General features: G+C 49.3%; 1 protein-coding gene across 2 annotated transcripts; it reads left to right on the forward strand.

Moving 5' to 3' along the window:
• The first annotated feature begins 44 nt into the window (after positions 1–44).
• On the forward strand, positions 45–12,970 carry DUSP15 (dual specificity phosphatase 15). 2 transcript variants are annotated; one of them, XM_044984712.1, is made up of 7 exons: positions 45–352; positions 5,324–5,357; positions 8,503–8,585; positions 9,153–9,202; positions 10,263–10,337; positions 10,921–11,092; positions 11,910–12,970. In XM_044984712.1, the coding sequence occupies exons 1-7, from the start codon at positions 185–187 to the stop codon at positions 12,102–12,104; spliced, it is 777 nt and encodes a 258-aa protein (XP_044840647.1). In that variant the 5' UTR covers positions 45–184; the 3' UTR covers positions 12,105–12,970. The 2 variants fall into 2 exon arrangements, with proteins under 2 accessions (XP_044840647.1, XP_044840648.1); XM_044984713.1 differs by lacking the exon at positions 45–352 and adding an exon at positions 1,116–1,996.
• Positions 12,971–17,411: the final 4,441 nt, after the last annotated feature.

A 17,411-nucleotide genomic window follows, 5' to 3' on the forward strand; every position in this document is an offset into this window, starting at 1 on the left:
AGTCACTTGCTCTTCCTGCCTCAGTTTCCCCACCTTAAAAAGGCAGATAATGTGTCTTCCCTGCAGCACAGTAGTGTCATGAAGTGCTTTGAAATCCACAGCTGATGGGTGCCAGAGAGACAAAACATTATTTCTTTACTAAAAGGACTTAAAGGGAATCTACCTGCAACCTATTTTCAAATGCATGCCCAATTCTTTTTACACCATTCCACCTTTGTCTGGGGCCTGCTGCCTAGTTGTTTGCACAGCTTTCAGTGTGCATGAAACTTTACAGAAGGCAGAATGTGAACAGGATCCCTGCCCCAAACAGCTTAAAGTCCTAAAGGCACAGTGGATACAGTACGGGTATAAAGTGAGTCACAAGGATCTAAGCAGGTCCCCCATTACTATAGTACCATGCGCATCACAATCTTTAAGGGATTCAGCTTCACAGCATGACACAGGGCTATTATCCCTGCTGCAAACATGGGGAACTGAGGCACAGAGAGACTAAGAGATTTGCCCAAGGTCACACAGGGATTACCTGTGGTGGAGCAGAGAATCAAATTGCAATTGTCTCAGTCCCAGGCTAGCGCCCAACCAGATCCAAAGTCCTCTAAAGTTCAAAAGTGTTTGGATCAGGAGTTTTGCCTGAATGCCTCTCCATGCTGAGCATGAGCATGTAACAAACAGGGCAGGTGGTTACTTACTGCTGGCGGCTGGCATCCCTTGGGGAGCGGGCTGAAGGATGTATGTCTGTAGATAAGGAGTGTACTCATGAACATAGTATGTGGTAGGTTTCCGAGTAGCAGCCGTGTTCGTCTGTATCCACAAAAAGAACAGGAGTACTTGTGGCACCTTAGAGACTAACACATTTATTTGAGCATAAGCTTTGGTGGGCTACAGCCCAATTCATTGGCTGCATGCAGTGGAAAATACAGTAGGAAGATATATATATACACAGAGAATATGAAACAATGGGTGTTACCATACACACTCTAACTAGAGTGATCAGTTAAGGTGAATATGTGGTATGTGCTCAGGCACCCTAACATTGCTGAACAGTTCCTGATCGCCACTTTCTGTAATCCCTTGACCTTGCATTCCACTCTGCGAAGGCTGCATTATCACGCCTGGCAGTACAAAGCAAGAAGTTACCCAAGAGGAAGAATCCGAAGAAGTGGGTATTCACCCACGAAAGCTCATGCTGCAAAACGTCTGTTAGTCTATAAGGTGCCACAGGATTCTTTGCTGCTTCCAAGAGGAAGGGAAGTTTTGCCTGTGTGTGAGTGAGTAGCAAGAGCTGGAATTGCTACCAAGCTGCAAGTTTCTCTTGAAAGGTAGGAGTTCTGGTCTCATAGTACTCACTGCCCCGGGGGGGTACAGGCAGGAGTGGGCATCCCTTTGAGCATTCAGCTGCATGGCTTAACAGACCTTCCTTCTAAGAGAGCAAGGGGGACAAAGGGTTTTGTTATTTCTCCAACACTGAGGCTTTGTTCTGATTTGCTTGGAAAGCAGGAGCACTAAGTCAGCAGACAGCATGGCCTTAGCACTCCCACATGAGTGCTGAGAGGTGGGGTTTCTCCTCTATTGTCTCTGCCCTGGTCAAGAGAACAACTGGTACAAGGCACTTTAAGAGTAGCTTCACCATCTGGGAGGGAAGCAGGTCCCCGGAGAAGAAGGGCTTCTGAAGGGGCCAGCTGAAGGATTCAGTGAAGGTTTATTCTGTCCTGAGATGTGCAGCTGCTGCAAGGAGATCAGTTTTGCTGCCTGTGAAGAGAAAAAACAAGCAACCTACCACTATTACAACAAACAAACAAACTCCCACAAAAACCAGCGACTGTGGAGGTGTAAATCTCTTCATGACCAACACTGACATCCTGTCATTGAACATTTTGGAGAGGCAGCTAAGATTTCAGCTGGGGAAACGCCGTGCCATAGCATCAAGAGACAACACCTGCGTCCCCCTGGCCTTCCACAGTAATTGCTTTGCACCATGGGAAATGGCATGAACAAGGTAAAGATAAACACTCTGAGACACTAGTTTCGTGGGTCTCTGTTCTCTCTGAGACAGGCTTTTCAGAGCTTTTAGGGTGTGTGTGAGGTCTCTTTATTGGATTCTGTTTCTTGGAAAGCAAGAGCCAGGCGCCACTTCATGTTAGATTTCAGGGCACCCTTGTGTATGCTTAATTTTACAATGAAATATATATAAGGGACCAGCAAAAACCAGCTCCTCTAGTAGAAGTGGGTCTTTAACTACAGGGTGAGCACAGCTGGACAAGAAACCACTTGGGGATTCTTTAGAGGTCATGCAAGTCAGTAGGCGAGGTCCTTCGTACAGGTCTGGATTGTCGGTAAGGGTTCTAAGCAGCTCTGCTACTACCCTAGGAAGACAGCGAGTAGACAGGCATCAGAGCTGATCAATGGTGATCCTGGGATTCCTTCCCAGGAGATTACAGCAGTGCCACCAGTGAGGCCAGGAGGTCAGTGCACGGCCCAGGATATTACCCTGTGAAGGTGAAAGAAAAGTTTTACATCACCTTAGAGAACTAGATGAGATACGCACATGACAAGAGATCTGTGAGGCGTGAGCTTGGTACTGCCCCACTCGGCTACTCAGCATTCCCAGTAGCAGCTGCTCTAACACCACGGGCTTTGCTGTATACAATATCCAGGGCATAGCTTATCGGAGAGGGCAGCCACTGCTTCCCCTTCAGTGAAGTTTTCCCAAGTTGCAAGGAAGTGACGCAGGAGGTAATTGTCTCACTGTACTCCGCACTGATGAGGCCCCAGCTGGAGTATTGTGTCCAGTTCTGGGGCACAACAATTTAGGAAGGATGTGGGCAAATTGGAAAGAGTCCAGAGGAGAGCATCAAAAAGGATCAAAGGTTTAGACAACCTGACCTATGAGAAAAGGTTAAAAAAAACTGTGCATGTTTAGTGTTGAGAAAAGAAGACTGAAGGACAATCTGATCACAGGCTTCCATATGTTAAGGGCCATTTTAAAGAGGACTGTGATCAGTTGTTCTCCATGTCTACTGAAGGTAGGACAAGAAGTAATGGGCTTAATCTGGAGAAAGGGGCATTTTAGGTTAGACATTAGGAAAAACTTTCTAACTGTAGGAGTAGTTAAGCTCTGGAACAGGCTTCCAAGGGAGGTCATGGAAGATCATTGGAAGCTTTTAAAAACAAGTTGGACAAACACCTGTAAGGGATGGTCTAGCTTTATTTGGTCCTGCCACAGCACAGGGGGCTGGACTCAATGACTTTGAGGTCTCATCCAACCCTACTTTTCTATGAAAAGTGAAAACGACTCCATTAGTTTTCAGTGACCAGACTGAGAGAAATGTAAAAATGTAAACAAAGAAGTTATGAGTACATTGAATTTTTAAACGTCTCACTTCTAATAGTCTAAGGTGCTATTAGTAAGGGAGGTAAAGAAATGTTTGTTTCCAACCTATGGTTTGGAAGTTCATTCTGTCCCTAACAAAGTTAAGTCTGCAACAGATATCTTCTCACTATGGGAAATAGCAGCAGGTAGATTACTGGAATTGAATAATTGTGTGAATTAAAGTATTTAAAACTTTAGGACCAGATTTTCAGACAATTTAGGTGCACAATTGCATGTGCAAAATGTGCACCTCATTTGAACGCACAATTACCATGATTGCATGCACAGATCAGACATGCAGTTGTGTTCCTAAATTCTGTGACAAACTGGCCTGCTATTCTTGTGTTGGGAACAAGTTTTCTTCAGAAGAAAAAGAAAGAAAAGGAAGGACTTCTTATAGGACGGGCACTATTTGGCTAAATGGAGGAGGGAGTGTGATCTAGTGATCTGAGCAGAGGACTGCTGGATTCTGTCCCTGATTGTGCCACTGACTTCATATTAAGTATCAGAGGGTTAGCCGTGTTAGTCTGGTTCTGTAGAAGCAGCAAAGAATCCTGTGGCACCTTATAGACTAACAGACGTTTTGCAGCATGAGCTTTCGTGGGTGAATACCCACTTCTTCGGATGCAAGTGCTTGCATCCGAAGAAGTGGGTATTCACCCACGAAAGCTCATGCTGCAAAACGTCTGTTAGTCTATAAGGTGCCACAGGATTCTTTGCTGCTTCTACTGACTTCATAGTTGGCCTTGGGCAAGTCCTGTAACTTCTGTGCCTTATTATATCCCCGTTTTAGAGATGGGGAAACTATGCTCTAATTCCCCGGGGCCTGAGGCTTAATAGATAAGTGACTTTTGAGGTTCTCAGATGAAAAGCACTAGCAAAGTGCAAATTGTTGTTAATTATTAATGATTATTTAAAAAAGCAACAGCAGTTTCCCAGAGTCACATCCTTCCAAGCTATGACAGCCTCAAAGGAGCCACCAACTTATTTCTAAGCCTGAACGGCTCCAAGGGCCGAATTCTGCGGTTACATCCATTCTGTGGTTCTAAATGTGATGCCATTCCACATGAGTCAGTAAGGTTGCACAGATTTAACTGAGGGCAAAATGTATCCAATAGTATCTTTGGGCCAATAAGCAGGAGGGAGTTTGTGTTCAATTAGAGATCTAAGACAGACCATAGGGAACAGGTGTTTTCCTCCTTCCCATTTATGGGCTTGATGGTGTGATTCATGCCATTGTTCTTACTGGACCTGATCCTGCCAGGCACTGAGGAGCCCGTTCTCTGAGTGCCACGGTATGGAATTAGCAAGTTGTGAGATGTGCTCTGACCCCCAGGGATGGGCTGGGCTGCTAGCCCTCCTTACACAGGAGACCCATCTCACGGGTCGATGGACGCAGCCAGAGTCAAAGCAGAGCCCTCACGCTATTTGAGCCACCATGCGCAATCTCTCTCATCACAGGAATCGCTTTAGTGACTTCACTGGCAGGGGGGTGGGCAGGGGTCCAGGAAGGGGGAGGGTTGGTGGCACAGAGTGGTGGTTTCTTTTTTTTGTTTTGGTTCTTCTTGGCTTGTTTTGAGAGGCAAGCATGCTACATGCTTCCTCTCTGTCTGAACTCTGGATGGGGCAGGGTGGGAGGGGGAAGGGATGCATCCTGACTATCACTACAAAAGATGTTTTTTTTCTCTCCTGCTGATAATAGCTCACCTTAACTGATCACTTTCCTTATAGTGGGTATGGTAACACCCATTGTTTCATGTCCTCTGTGTATATATATATCTTCCTACTGTATTTTCCACTCCATGCATCCGATGAAGTGAGGTTTAGCCCACGAAAGCTTATGCTCAAATAAATTTGTTAGTCTCTAAGCTGCCACAAGTACTCCTGTTCTTTTTGCTAACACACCAGGAGTCATCCTCTTTCAGGCTGAATCTTCTCTTTTGTGTCCTGCAGGTTCTCCCTGGACTTTACCTTGGAAACTTCATAGGTGAGCAGCACTGCTGAGAGCACCCAGAGAACTGTCTGAGCTGGGAAGTTACCGATAGTCTGTGTTGCGTGATGTGCATGTGGTCCTCTGCCCCACTGTCCCCCATTACGAGGGAGCCTTGTTCTCTCCAGGCCCTGACAATATTGTGCGTGCTTATTTAAACCAGAAGCACTGGTATCGAAGTGATTAATATCCTGAGAGGTGACATCCATAGGCGCTGGAGATGCTCAACTACACAACTTGTCCTACAGAAGACAGGGACGTTCAGGGATTGTTCTGTGCTGCATGGACGTGGGAGAGAGATTTTGCCCTGATTTGGTCAGGATTAAAAAGTGCTGTCATATCTCATTAAGCTCCCTGTGCTCCTGGGTCACTCTGTCATAGGCATCGTCACCATCGTGGCAGGCAGAGAGGCGTCAGCACCCCTGCAAGAATCTCTTCCTTCGACTTCCTGATTCTTGCATTTAACTCAAGTGCCACCTGCAAAGCCCTGCCTGCTCTCCTACCTACCTCTGCTCTCCTCTCCCCTATTCCCTTTTCTCCATCTGTCACTCTTCTCCCCCTTGTCCACTCAAGGCTCTCGTGGCTCACCTGCTTTATTTCCCAGTGTGATCAGTGTTCTCAGCCCCGGGCAGGGGTGGGATAGGAAATTGTGGTGCTCAGAGAGAGGAGTAAAAAGCTAGACATGTAGGAGGGGCTCTCGTTCAATTCGGGGGATGTGAACCACAGCTGTGAGGAAGACAGAGCTGATGATGTTGGGGAGCAAGGTGACAGTCACACAAAGGGTTAAAGAGCACCAAACTGACTCTGGGCATCATGAAGTATTACCACACATGTGTGACTCCGAGTGTCTTGCGTTCCAACACCGTGGCTCTGCCTCTCCCACTCTGACACAACATCTTGATACCAGCTATAAATATCACAGCATTGGGGGTGCCAATTCTGCCCTACAGACAACTAGCAGTAGACAGAGAAACCTGTTAGCTCATGCATTATACCAATGGTCACCTGCTTCCCCTCTGGCAAATGGTGTCAGAAACCCAGCTGGCCACCTGCTGCAAAATATCACTGTGTGGTGTTTGCAGGCGTTGTGTTTCTCTACGATGACGATGGCACATGAGCAGCAGAGTGTAACCATTTATTTCCACAGGCTCAGGGTGGGAGATCCGGGAAGGGAAAACAAGACAATTCTTCCTCTTGTTCCCCCTTACGGGCCTCAGTAACTCATAGGATCTCAGGATTTACAGGTGGAAAAGGCCTAGTCAATGAGTGAGGCCATGCTCCTGCCAGGAGAGGATACAGTGGAATCTCCATCCTTCGAGGTTTTTAAGGCCTGGTTTGACAAAGCCCTGGCTGGGATGATTTAGTGGGTGTTGGTCCTGCTTTGAGCAGGGGGTTGGACTAGATGCCTCCTGAGGTCTCTTCCAACCCTAATCTTCTATGATACAATCCCCTCAATAGAGGATGCATCTGATAGGACACTCGGTTGTCTCAAGAAGGCCATTGACTTTGTTTCTGTGCATTAAGACAGGCAGTTCATTGACTGAAAAGCCTTCTCGGAAGCCTTTGTCCAATGCACAGGGGATTCGAGAGTAGTTTGGACCAAGACTCCGAAAGGCAGTAAGAACACAGATTCCTGACCAAGATGAGGGATTACAACAGGGGAAGCACAGATTCATAGATTTTAAGGTGAGAAAGGGACCATTATGATTATCTAGTCTGACCCCCTGTACATCACAGGCTAGAGAATTTCACCCAGTTACCCTGTACTGAGCCCCGTGTCTACAGCAGGTGGCAAATACTCAGACACCAGGTTAACCAGAAAGGTTAAAATAGTCCAAGGCCTGCTACATTCAGTCTTGGGCTGGTGCCACACAAGCACTGCTCAACCAAGACATTGGGGGTCATGGGATAGATTTAAAGTTCAATAGCTTGTGAACGGCCAGAGCTAGAAACATGTTTTCCAATTGAAAGCATCCTCTGTCCCTGGTAGGTCACAAAACACTGGACATCAGTCTAAGTACCGGCATTCTGACTGCCAGCCCCCCATACTAAGGTAATACAAACAGATAAAGGGATGGGGAGCTCTTGCTCTCCCCTCCACCCCCCTTGAATTCCGACATGGAGCGGCTCTCTTAGATTCTCTATTGTATTAAATATTTATATAGTGCCATTAGCACACGGTGCTTTAGAACTACAAGCCAATGCTTTATACCACTTGAACATTTAGAATCCCAAAGCTTTGAGATGGGAAAGGCAGTGCCTAACTAGCAGCTTGCAAAGGAACAGTTGCTAAAATCATAAAAGAAAAACCTGCTGCAAAGATGCTTAGTTGGCCAGACCAGCATGCCCACCTTCCAGAAGATTAACCCTAGTCCTGAACTAGTGGCCAGAACCACAAAATACTGAGACCTGTTAGAGAAGCTAGGCCCCTGTTCTGTGTGAAAGGGGAGGACATCTAGGAATCCTCATTCAGATAAGTACAATTCAGAAGATGACAAATGCAACAAAGCTACTTGAGCGTATGTCAGGAGAATTGGGGAACAATCATCAGTTGAGATAAGTTCAAACATTGAAGAGTTCAGGCAGACTGGGCCACTCTCAGACATGCTGTAAGTGAGTGCAGCTCCGTTGCTGCAGTTAGTGGGTGGGGTAAATGGCGCATGCAGCAATACAAGCTGCTAGTATTTATGGTATGTTTGCATGTGGGGGAAGAGAGTGTTCCTTCATGTGGGAGCATTTGGGTGTGTGTATGCTGCAAACAGGTATGTGAATGTATTTGCAGGTGTGTTTGCACACATTTTTCCAAGCATGTGTTCATTATGCTGTGGCATGTTGGTGTGTGTTTGAATTCATTCAGGTGTGAACAGGCAGGGTATGTGTTCATTTAGGGAGGTGTCTTTTGGTGTAACATGTGTGCACATGCATAGGGATTTATAGCTTGTTTTCATCTGTGGCAGCATTTGCTCACCTGCAGTGTGTATGGGCACCTGTATATGTGTGTGTGTGTATAATGCAGCTATGTGTTTCTATGCAGCAAGATGTGTGCATGCTTATTTGTCTGCAGGGGTGTGGCAGGCATGCTTGTGGGACGTGTAAGAACTAAGTACATACTGGAATCTTATTGTGTTTTTCCTTCTTTCAGATGCCAAAGATTTGGAGCAACTGAGCAGGAATAAGATCACTCACATTATTTCAATCCATGAATCTCCCCAGCCACTACTGCAGGTAGGTACGTAAGCCCCTAACATCACCCCTCTGCCTTCTGCTCATCCACTCGCCCCTAACATCCTCCTTCTCCCTCAAGAAGAAAAGCCACAGTGATAGCTACCCTCCCTTCAACAGTCCCAAAGGAACTGGGCTGCTCCTTTGGCCTTCCTGTGGATATAGCCCCCAAATTCAAGAATCCCAAAGATATGCCCAGAAAGCAAAAGGATCAGGGACTGTCTGCTCTTTGGCCTGAGTTAGAGATCACTGTGTCCTCATCTCTGTTTATCTCGTCGCTGTCCGAAGTCACCGATTTCCTTCCCTGATCACTCATTCCTTGGTCTGCATTCCCAGGTGGATAGTGGACATTGCTCCTTGGACTCTGGGAGCATTTCCAGGAGCAGAGGGAGGTGGTTCTTGCTTTACTGCGGTGAGAGAGCTGGGGTTGGGGTAGGGAAGTAGTAACTCAAGTGCTAAAGGAGAGGTGCCTTTGTAGAGTGAGCAGCTCTGGGGCAGCCCTTTGGGAAAATAAGACCTTCTGATCTCTCGGGGGTCCTAAGCTTGACCTGTGCATTTTATGCATTTCAGGAAATGACTTATCTTCGCATTCCTCTGCCGGATACACCCGAGGCCAACATGTAAGTGCCAAGCCAAGGCTGCTCCAGAATCAGAGTCCCAGGGAACCTTGGAGCTTGCAGGAAAAACTGGGGGATAGGCACTAACTGCACTGCTGAGACCTCAAACCAGCTGTCTCAGGTGGACACTCAGGATGGCACCTCACAGGGGAGTCCTGTAGGATGAAACAATCATACCATGCTGCTGGGACGGCATCACAGTCACAGTGCAACATCCTGCCTGAGCTTAGTTTGAGAGGTGTCACAAGCTAGTTACAGGTTTCCGAGTAGCCGCCGTGTTAGTCTGTATCCGTAAAAAGAACAAGAGGACTAGTGGCACCTTAGAGACTAACACATTTATCTGAGCACAAGCTTTCGTGGGCTACAGCCCACTTCATCGGATACATAGAATGGAACATAGAGTGAGGAGATATATACACATACAGAGAACATGAAAAGGTGGAAGTTGCCCTACCAACTCTAAGACCACCTAAGCTAGTTACAGACTCCCTAAAATCAGGATGGGTGGCAGCCCGGTTACGGCACCACTAGAGAATCCAGTGGCCACAGACCACCGCCGGGGAGGGGTGCTGAATAAAAGGGGGGCTGGGGGAGGAAGGGGGAAAAGGGTCACACTGTGGAGGCAGGGCTGTGCGGGCCTGTGCAATGCACCCAGCACTGAGGTATGCGAGCACCAACCGAGGGCTCAAGCAGACAAGCTGCCGGAGGCCAGAGATTGGCTCATTTTCATTAACTCCTGGGAAGTGCTCCTCAGTCCTTGGCTGTGCCTACTGGACTGGTGAGTAGAGCTCTGGTGCCCTCCGGAAGCCTGGCAGCTGCTGCTTTGGAGTCCTCTGCTGCAGGGTGCGTTGAATAGCCAGGAGCATCAGCCCCCCAGCACGGCTGGAAGCACCGATGCACCGTGCTGTTAAATCAGCAGCTGTGAATGGTGCCTAGGAAAGAAGCAGTGATCACTATTTTACTTTGCTCACCTTGCCCTGCGCGCCATGGGGACACCTGCGGCTCCTGGTAAAATCCTATTTCACAGCCTGGAGTCTTCATTCTATTTTATTTTTCCTGCTAGCAAGAAGCACTTTAAAGAATGTATCAGTTTTATCCACTACTGTCGCCTGCATGGAGGGAACTGCCTTGTTCACTGGTAATGCTCCCTTCCAATGACCCTCGTGCAGCATTCTCCCAAGTACAGTGTAGTGGGGAACAGGGCTGGGCAGCAGAGTCTCCAGAAGGCCCAGGCTTTGTAGAAACCAGACTGCACATGCTTGGCTGCAGCTTACGAACCATAGCAAGTGTGCTGATGGGCTCCGGCTGGGGACTGGGGTGGTGCCTGGAGTCAGAGATCATGCGAGTGTCTCCCCAGCTCAGCTTGATTTAAGGATGCCATGGGGTTAGGGGACTGTTTACCAAGCAGAAAGGGCAGCATTAGCTTCAATTGTAATGGGGAGGAAGAGGAACCGATTTGGGGGCAGGATTCCAGGAAGTGGCTCGTGTTTTCACTTCTTCTAGGGGCTGTAATGTTTGTATAGAGATAACCGAGGTCATGGTGGAAGTGCCCTGTCTCCAGGAGAAGAAATTCTCTAAGGAGGAACTAAAATAGTCACGAAGAAAGAAGGAGCACATGGTGGTGGGGTGCCCCTGGGCTTGAAGGAGGATTGAGAGTGGGGGTGGGGACGAGGAAGAAACAGCAAAATCAAGGTCCTGATTTTCCCCCCTTCTGACTCCAGCCTTGCGGGGATCTCCCGGAGCACCACCATTGTTGTCGCCTATGTCATGGCGGTGACGGAGCTAAGCTGGCAAGAGGTATTGCAGGCGGTAAGAGCAGTGCGGCCGATTGCCAATCCCAACCCCGGCTTCAAGCAGCAGCTGGAGGAGTTCGGCCGTGGCCCCGCACGAAAGGTGAGAGCAGAAGGCTGGGTCTTGCCATGGTAACTGTGGCCAGTCCTTATATAACGCTTCCCAGGCACTGCGCAAGCCCAGAGAGAGGAGGACTCAGAATCCCCAAAGAGCAAGGGAGAGCTTGGAACCAAGAGAGAGAAAAGAAGGTCATTAGAAAGAGACGGATCAAGACGTGGGATCCAGTGGTGGGGGAAGGCATCAGAGAGATCTATAATCCCCCCAGAAGAGATGGGCTGTCCTGAGAGAGATTCCCAATCTCAGCCTCCCTTGCATCAAATGTTGCAGGGTCACCAATTCCCAGGACCTTGGATTTCTGTCCATTTGAAATATGGCACCTGCCGCAGCCCAAGCTGGGGTATTGGTTTGCTCCTGACGGCAAAGGAAAAGCACCACCTACAGAGCCATCAATACCTCTTACACCTCAATATATCCTGGAGGTTGCCCATCTAAATACTGAGCCAATACATTTCCCTTTACAGGGGCCAGTTCCTCAGGTGGTGCGAATGAGTATCACTATTGGCTTCCATTGAGCCACCCAGATTTATACCAGATGAAGATCTGGCCCATAACATGTAGCTAGTGCAAGAGAGAGACAGGAGGGGGGCCTAGGAGCCCCGTGAGAGGAGAATAGGCCACAGTATGTTACAGCACATGTTCAGCCTCAGGAATTCTGCACTTTGTGACACAGCTGAACAGGGCTATCACAAATCTCTGAAGTACCTGGCATTGGCCACTGTCAGGAGACAGGATACTGGGCTAGATGGACCATTGGTCTGACCCAGCATGGCCGTTCTTATGTTCTCCTTGCACCCTGCAGATTCACAGACACCTGGAGCAGAGATATGGAACTGACATGTTCAATGATGAGGAGGAGATAAGGCTCCTGCTTCCAGCAGACAGAGAAGGCCCCCTGCAGGGACTGGTGCCAAGGAGCAGAGACATCAAGAACACAGTCCCCTTTCTGCTGCGGGTGAAGCAGACGTTCTCCTGCATCCCCACCTGTTTGAAGTGAGTCCAGCTGAGGCACAGAGAGGAGGGAAGTGAGGCATTCTGGCAAAGTGCATAGCCTAATGTATCAGACTGGCAAACACCAAGGCCTAGAAAGGGACATCCCTGCTATTCTGTGTCAGGGGAGAGGTATGGCCCAGTGGAGCAAGCACAGGCCTGGGAGCCAGGAACTCCTGGGTTCCCATCCAAGCTCTGTAGTCTTTCTGTGGCCTTGGGCAAGTCACCTAACATCTGCCTCAGTTTCCCCATCTAAAGTGTGGGGGGTTAATTCTTACGTTTCTATTTCCCAGGCTGCTGTGAGGGTTGGTTAGTAAATATACAAAGGGCACTGGGAGGGTTAGATGTGCTGACTGTCATCATTAGTGAACAGAAGGGCCTTGAGCACACAGCACTGAGCCCCGGCTTACTGAGTGCTATAAATCAGCTGTGCAGGAGGGGATTTTCCTGCTGCCAAGAGCCGGTGTTGGAAAGCAGCAGCCAGGGATGGACTTTGGCAGCAAACTGTAACACTTCAATCAATGCTGCACTGAGCCCACAGAAATAAAATAAAGCGTGGGGGGATGTCTCTTTGTAGATGAGGGTTTTTCATCACCAAGTGGTTTCCACTGTCCGGGGGGATTGTATAAGAAGCATGTGTGTGTTTTCCATTAGACCAGTACAGCAGCCAGGAGACAGCTCTCATGCAGGCAGAGGTCCAGCTGTAGGCAACAGTGAATGGTGTGTTAACAGGGTTGCACTACATTTCCCCTGATCCTAGTGTGGTCTCCCACAGGGGGCCAATAATATTTAACACAGGGCCAGGTATTGCTAGAGCTGAATATGAAGCCATTTTGTTTGAAGACTTTTTACATACTTATTTCTTAATAAACGTCTCGTCAGTGCAGAGTTTTATGTACATTTCAGCACAGGGCAGAGTTCGATCTGAAAAAGGGGGTTTGTGATTGGGGAAGGCTGGGATGAGCAAGGCTCTCTGGAGCCAGACAGAGCCTTTGGGAGTATGTAACATCCCTGCCACCGGCGCTCCCGCGCGGCTGCAGAGTGGACTAGGGCATTAATTATTACTGCGTACTGCTAGTTTAGTTACACAGTGCCTAATGTGCACCAGGTGCTTTGCAGAGCAAATAAAGAGACAAAATCTCTGCCTTGAAGAGCTTACACAGCCCACGGCCCCAGTCCCACAGGGAGCTTCACCCACGAGAACCTCTGCATCTGCAGAGAGCTCCATGGACATCACAGGAGGCAATGCAGGCATGGGGCTCTGTCTGCACAGAGCTCGGGATCAGAGCCTGACATCATTCCAGCTGTTTTGGACATTAAAGTTAATAAATTAGTGTAAAAACAACTCTATTTAGGAGTGTCCCCCTTCACCCTCTGTCCTGACCTCTAGCACTGCCCCTCCCATGGCAGCAATGTCCCACCATCTCAGTCCTGGGTGACGAGAGCTTGGAGGCCCATGTGTGAAAGTGCAATTCTAAAAAAGAATGGACTAAAGAATTCATACAGCTGTGTCCCCGAGTGCAGCCTGCCAAAGCAACTGGGCACACCTGGCAACCCCCCGGGAGCCCGGATAGCAAAAGGACGTTGACTTTATCCCTACCACACCACAGTTAAATACCCAACAAACCCTCACCTTTGGGCACCATATTCCTGCCTCTACATTACCCAGGAAAATCAGAGGACAGAACATCATCATAACGGCTGCTGCTGCCTGACACCCTGGAGATTCCTGGGCAAGGAGCTGATTGGATTCCTAGCCTGCAGGCGCTTCAGGACATGGGCTCTATCTTCCTAGACGTCTGTGCAGCACCGGGCACACTGGTGCCTTAATCCTCCCTAGGCGTTACAGCAGACGAATTGAATACCAGTCATCTTGAAGAGCTCGATAAGTATGCTGGGTTTCTATGATTCAGTGCTAAGCATTTTCCTATGGGCGATGCCATTGGCTATGCCCACACTGTGAGCTACGAGCGTGATTCCCCTGCTTGTGTTCACTCGCCAGTGCTGGGCATTGCAGCCAGGATAGCCCAGGAAGCGAGAGTGGAGGCGTGGCTGAGAAGTGCCAAGCGCAAACCCACCTGAGGCCAGTGGATATGTACTTGCCGCTGCCCCTGTGCTCCTGTGTCTACACTGCTGTTTGTACTCACACTGGCTCCAGGAGCGTTAGTGTGAGTCCGTGTATAGGAGCAGGGGAAATCACGCCCCATGCTCGTATTGCAGACACAGCCATAGTTCGGCTCTGTGTTGCCCACACTGCACCCTTGTTCAGAAGCCCTGTTCTTATGCTAGGCAGAGGCTGGCTAACAGCTCAGAGCCTGCCGGAGGCGGTGACATTCTGAAAACCAGACATGCCCCTGTCACCCAGCCCTCCCTTTGCTGGGCAGTCCCCAGCCTACTGTGTTCAGGTCCCACCGCACTGGGCCCGGCGTCTGCTCTTACGTGTCCCTTGGTCTGAGTAGGCTGCAGCCTCCATCTGTCCCAGGGCCGCCCAGAGGATTCCGGGGGCCCGGGGTCTTCAGCGGCGGGGGGGCCCTTCCGTTCCGGGACCCGCCGCCGAAGTGCCCCAAAGACCCGCGGGGGGCCCCCCCGCCACCGAATTACCGCCGAAGTGGGACCCGCCGCCGAAGCGCAGCCCGGTTTTCGGCGGTAATTTGGCGGCGGGGGGTCCCACCGCGGGTCTTCGGGGCACTTTGGCGGCGGGTCCCAGAACAGAAGGGCCCCCCCTGCCGCCGCCGAATTACCGCCGAAGACCGAGCTGAACTTCGGCGGCGGGTCCCGCTCCGTCTTCGGCGGTAATTCGCCAGCGGGGGGTCGTTCCGCCCCGGAGCGGAAGGACCCCCCGCCGGCGAAGACCGGGAGCAGAAGAAGCTCCTGCGCCCGGCCCCGCAAGAGTTTTCCGGGCCCCCCGGAGCGAGTGAGGGACCCCGCTCCAGGGGCCCCGAAAAACTCTGGTGGGGGCCCCTGTGGGGCTCGGGGCCTGGGGCAAATTGCCCCTCTTGCCCCCCCCTCTGGGCGGCCCTGATCTGTCCTCCCTTCGCAGAAATGGGACCTGCAGCCCAGCTGCCCCAGGCCCTGTGCTGACTGCCCAGCCTCTCCCAAGGCTCTAGCCATGTAGGCACGCAGGGTTTACAGTTCACCTCTTCCGGGACATGCTCTAGTGAAAGCAGACAGCCACATGGGCTTTGTGAGGGTTCCCAAAACAGCCCCTTACCCCTCCTGCACACCGCAACTCCTCCTCCTCTGTGTGCAGAGAGTTTCCTTCTTCCCTAAGTGAGACCCCTCTGCTTCAACATGCCCCTCTGTGCCTCCACCCTACCCACTCACCCAAGCTTCCTGTGTCTCTGCGGGTTCCTCTGAGTTCCCCTTTTCGATTCCTCAGCCTTTGGGTTTTTTAATGGTTGTGGTTTCTGGGTTCCCTGGTTTCTTGGTTTCCCTTTTTGGGAAAATTCCATGGCTTCAAACTCCAGCCCCACAGACAGACGTGGCCGGCTGGTTTCTCCGACTTCAGCCATCCTATTGTTCGGAGGTGCTCCCACTGGAATGGGAGCGGTCCAGGTGTAACGATAACGAGCCTCCATTGCCCCTGGACTGGGAGATATTGTGGCACAACCCTGACAGCACATGGAGGATTCCACTTGCACGGAGGCACCCGATGTTACAGCAGTTTCATAGCATCAACCAGAATTCATAACTTGTACATAGAGAGATTCCCCCATGCCTGTGGTGGTATGTTCCTCATGCCAGGGTCCCACATTCTGTCCTCCCAGGTGAGCCACTGCGTGTTCCCCATTATTATTTATTTTCTTTCTGGCTGGGAGAGGAGTCACTCAGGGTGTCAACATGTTAAACCCCATTGGGATGATGGGCAGAGCTGAAATGCATAAATGATAAGGCCCAAAGGGATCACTCTGATCAGCTAGTCCGATCTTCTGTACAACATAGGCCATAGGACTGCCAGCCCCACATGTTCAAAAATCTGGATTCAGGCTCACCAAAAATCATGAGATTATGTAAAAATAACAGATGTGGTGATCTTTTTATTTGCCTTCTGTTTTTGAGCCTGTAGGGTGCACTGGGGTCACATTTTGGAGCTTTCTCCACAGCCACGAGGGCTAGAAACATACTTTTTCTTTAAGAATGAAGTCTGATGTCATCCCAAATCCACTTGACTCCAGGAGCTGGGGCTTTAAGGAAAACAATAATTATCATGAGACTCATGACAGAATCATGAGAGTTGGCAACACTGGACTTCCCTGAATTAATTTTGATTTGAACTAGAGTATAACTAGAGATGGGGGGCATCCTGCTAAAAGGTGCGAATGGCTACCATCACCTAGTACTTTGCTCTACAGTCAATTAACAGACCTATTTGAAGCTGATGGGTGTGCTAACCTGATGCAAAGGGTGCAGCATGTCTACCATTTCCCCTGGTGTTCCAATTGTCACTAAAATCAATAGGGTTCTGCCCAGGGATGCCTAGAACTTTCCCTGGAATTTTGGAACTGATCAGATGCAGTTGTCAGAAGTTCTCATGTTACAGATGCAGAAATGCCGCTGAGATGAGTGTAGGACTTGCTTCACTTGGCCAGTTATAGAGTTTCAGGCCCCGATTTTCAGCCAGTGAAGACACAGAGGTACATATGCAGCTGCACACCTAACTTGTGCATAATACAACTGCACACCTGGATCAGGTAGCTGCACACATATAACTAAACAGATGTATTTGCGTATGCAGTTTCCTAGTTTGCATGCAAAAGTGTCAGACACAGTTACCAATTAGGCACACATTTAGTGCAGGCAGTATTCACCTAAACTATTAAAATCCAGCCCTTGCTGGCAAAGCAGAAATGTATTTATATTTGTGGATGTGGTTTTGTGTATCTGAAGTGCAGCTGAGGGCAGGGTTAATTGTGGGTTAATATTTAACTCCATTTTTGCAATGCTAGTTCATTAGCATAAAAAGTATAAGGATTATTAAGCAGCCTCACTTTCCTCCTGCAAATGCTGCCTAGGAATCCAGACCAGGGATAATTACATCTCTCCTGTTCAGTATGTCACTGCCTCAGCTATTAGGAGAACACATGAAATCCCTGGCTGCTAAGAACATGTACAGTATGAAACTCTCCCCAATTTATATGTGGCTGGATGACAAGTTAATGGGCTCAGATTATCCCCTGGGCTCTGGATTTGATCTATGGAGGCTACTGGAATGGGGTGTTTAATGCCTTGAGGTCTTCACAGTACATTTCCCAGGAGAGGAGGAGGGACATAAGTGCTTCTTCAGTGAAATAGACACGATGAATTCACTGACTCC

Source organism: Mauremys mutica, chromosome 13 (genome assembly GCF_020497125.1).
Source record: "Mauremys mutica isolate MM-2020 ecotype Southern chromosome 13, ASM2049712v1, whole genome shotgun sequence".
In the NCBI taxonomy this organism is placed as follows: domain Eukaryota; kingdom Metazoa; phylum Chordata; order Testudines; family Geoemydidae; genus Mauremys; species Mauremys mutica.

Coding starts and splice junctions, on each gene's coding strand:
- DUSP15 (XM_044984712.1), top strand. CDS start 185: ATGCCCAATTCTTTTTACACCATTCCACCTTTGTCTGGGGCCTGCTGC. Junction 5,358..8,502: donor TTACCTTGGAAACTTCATAG/GTGAGCAGCACT, acceptor TCCTTCTTTCAG/ATGCCAAAGATTTGGAGCAA. Junction 8,586..9,152: donor CTCCCCAGCCACTACTGCAG/GTAGGTACGTAA, acceptor TATGCATTTCAG/GAAATGACTTATCTTCGCAT.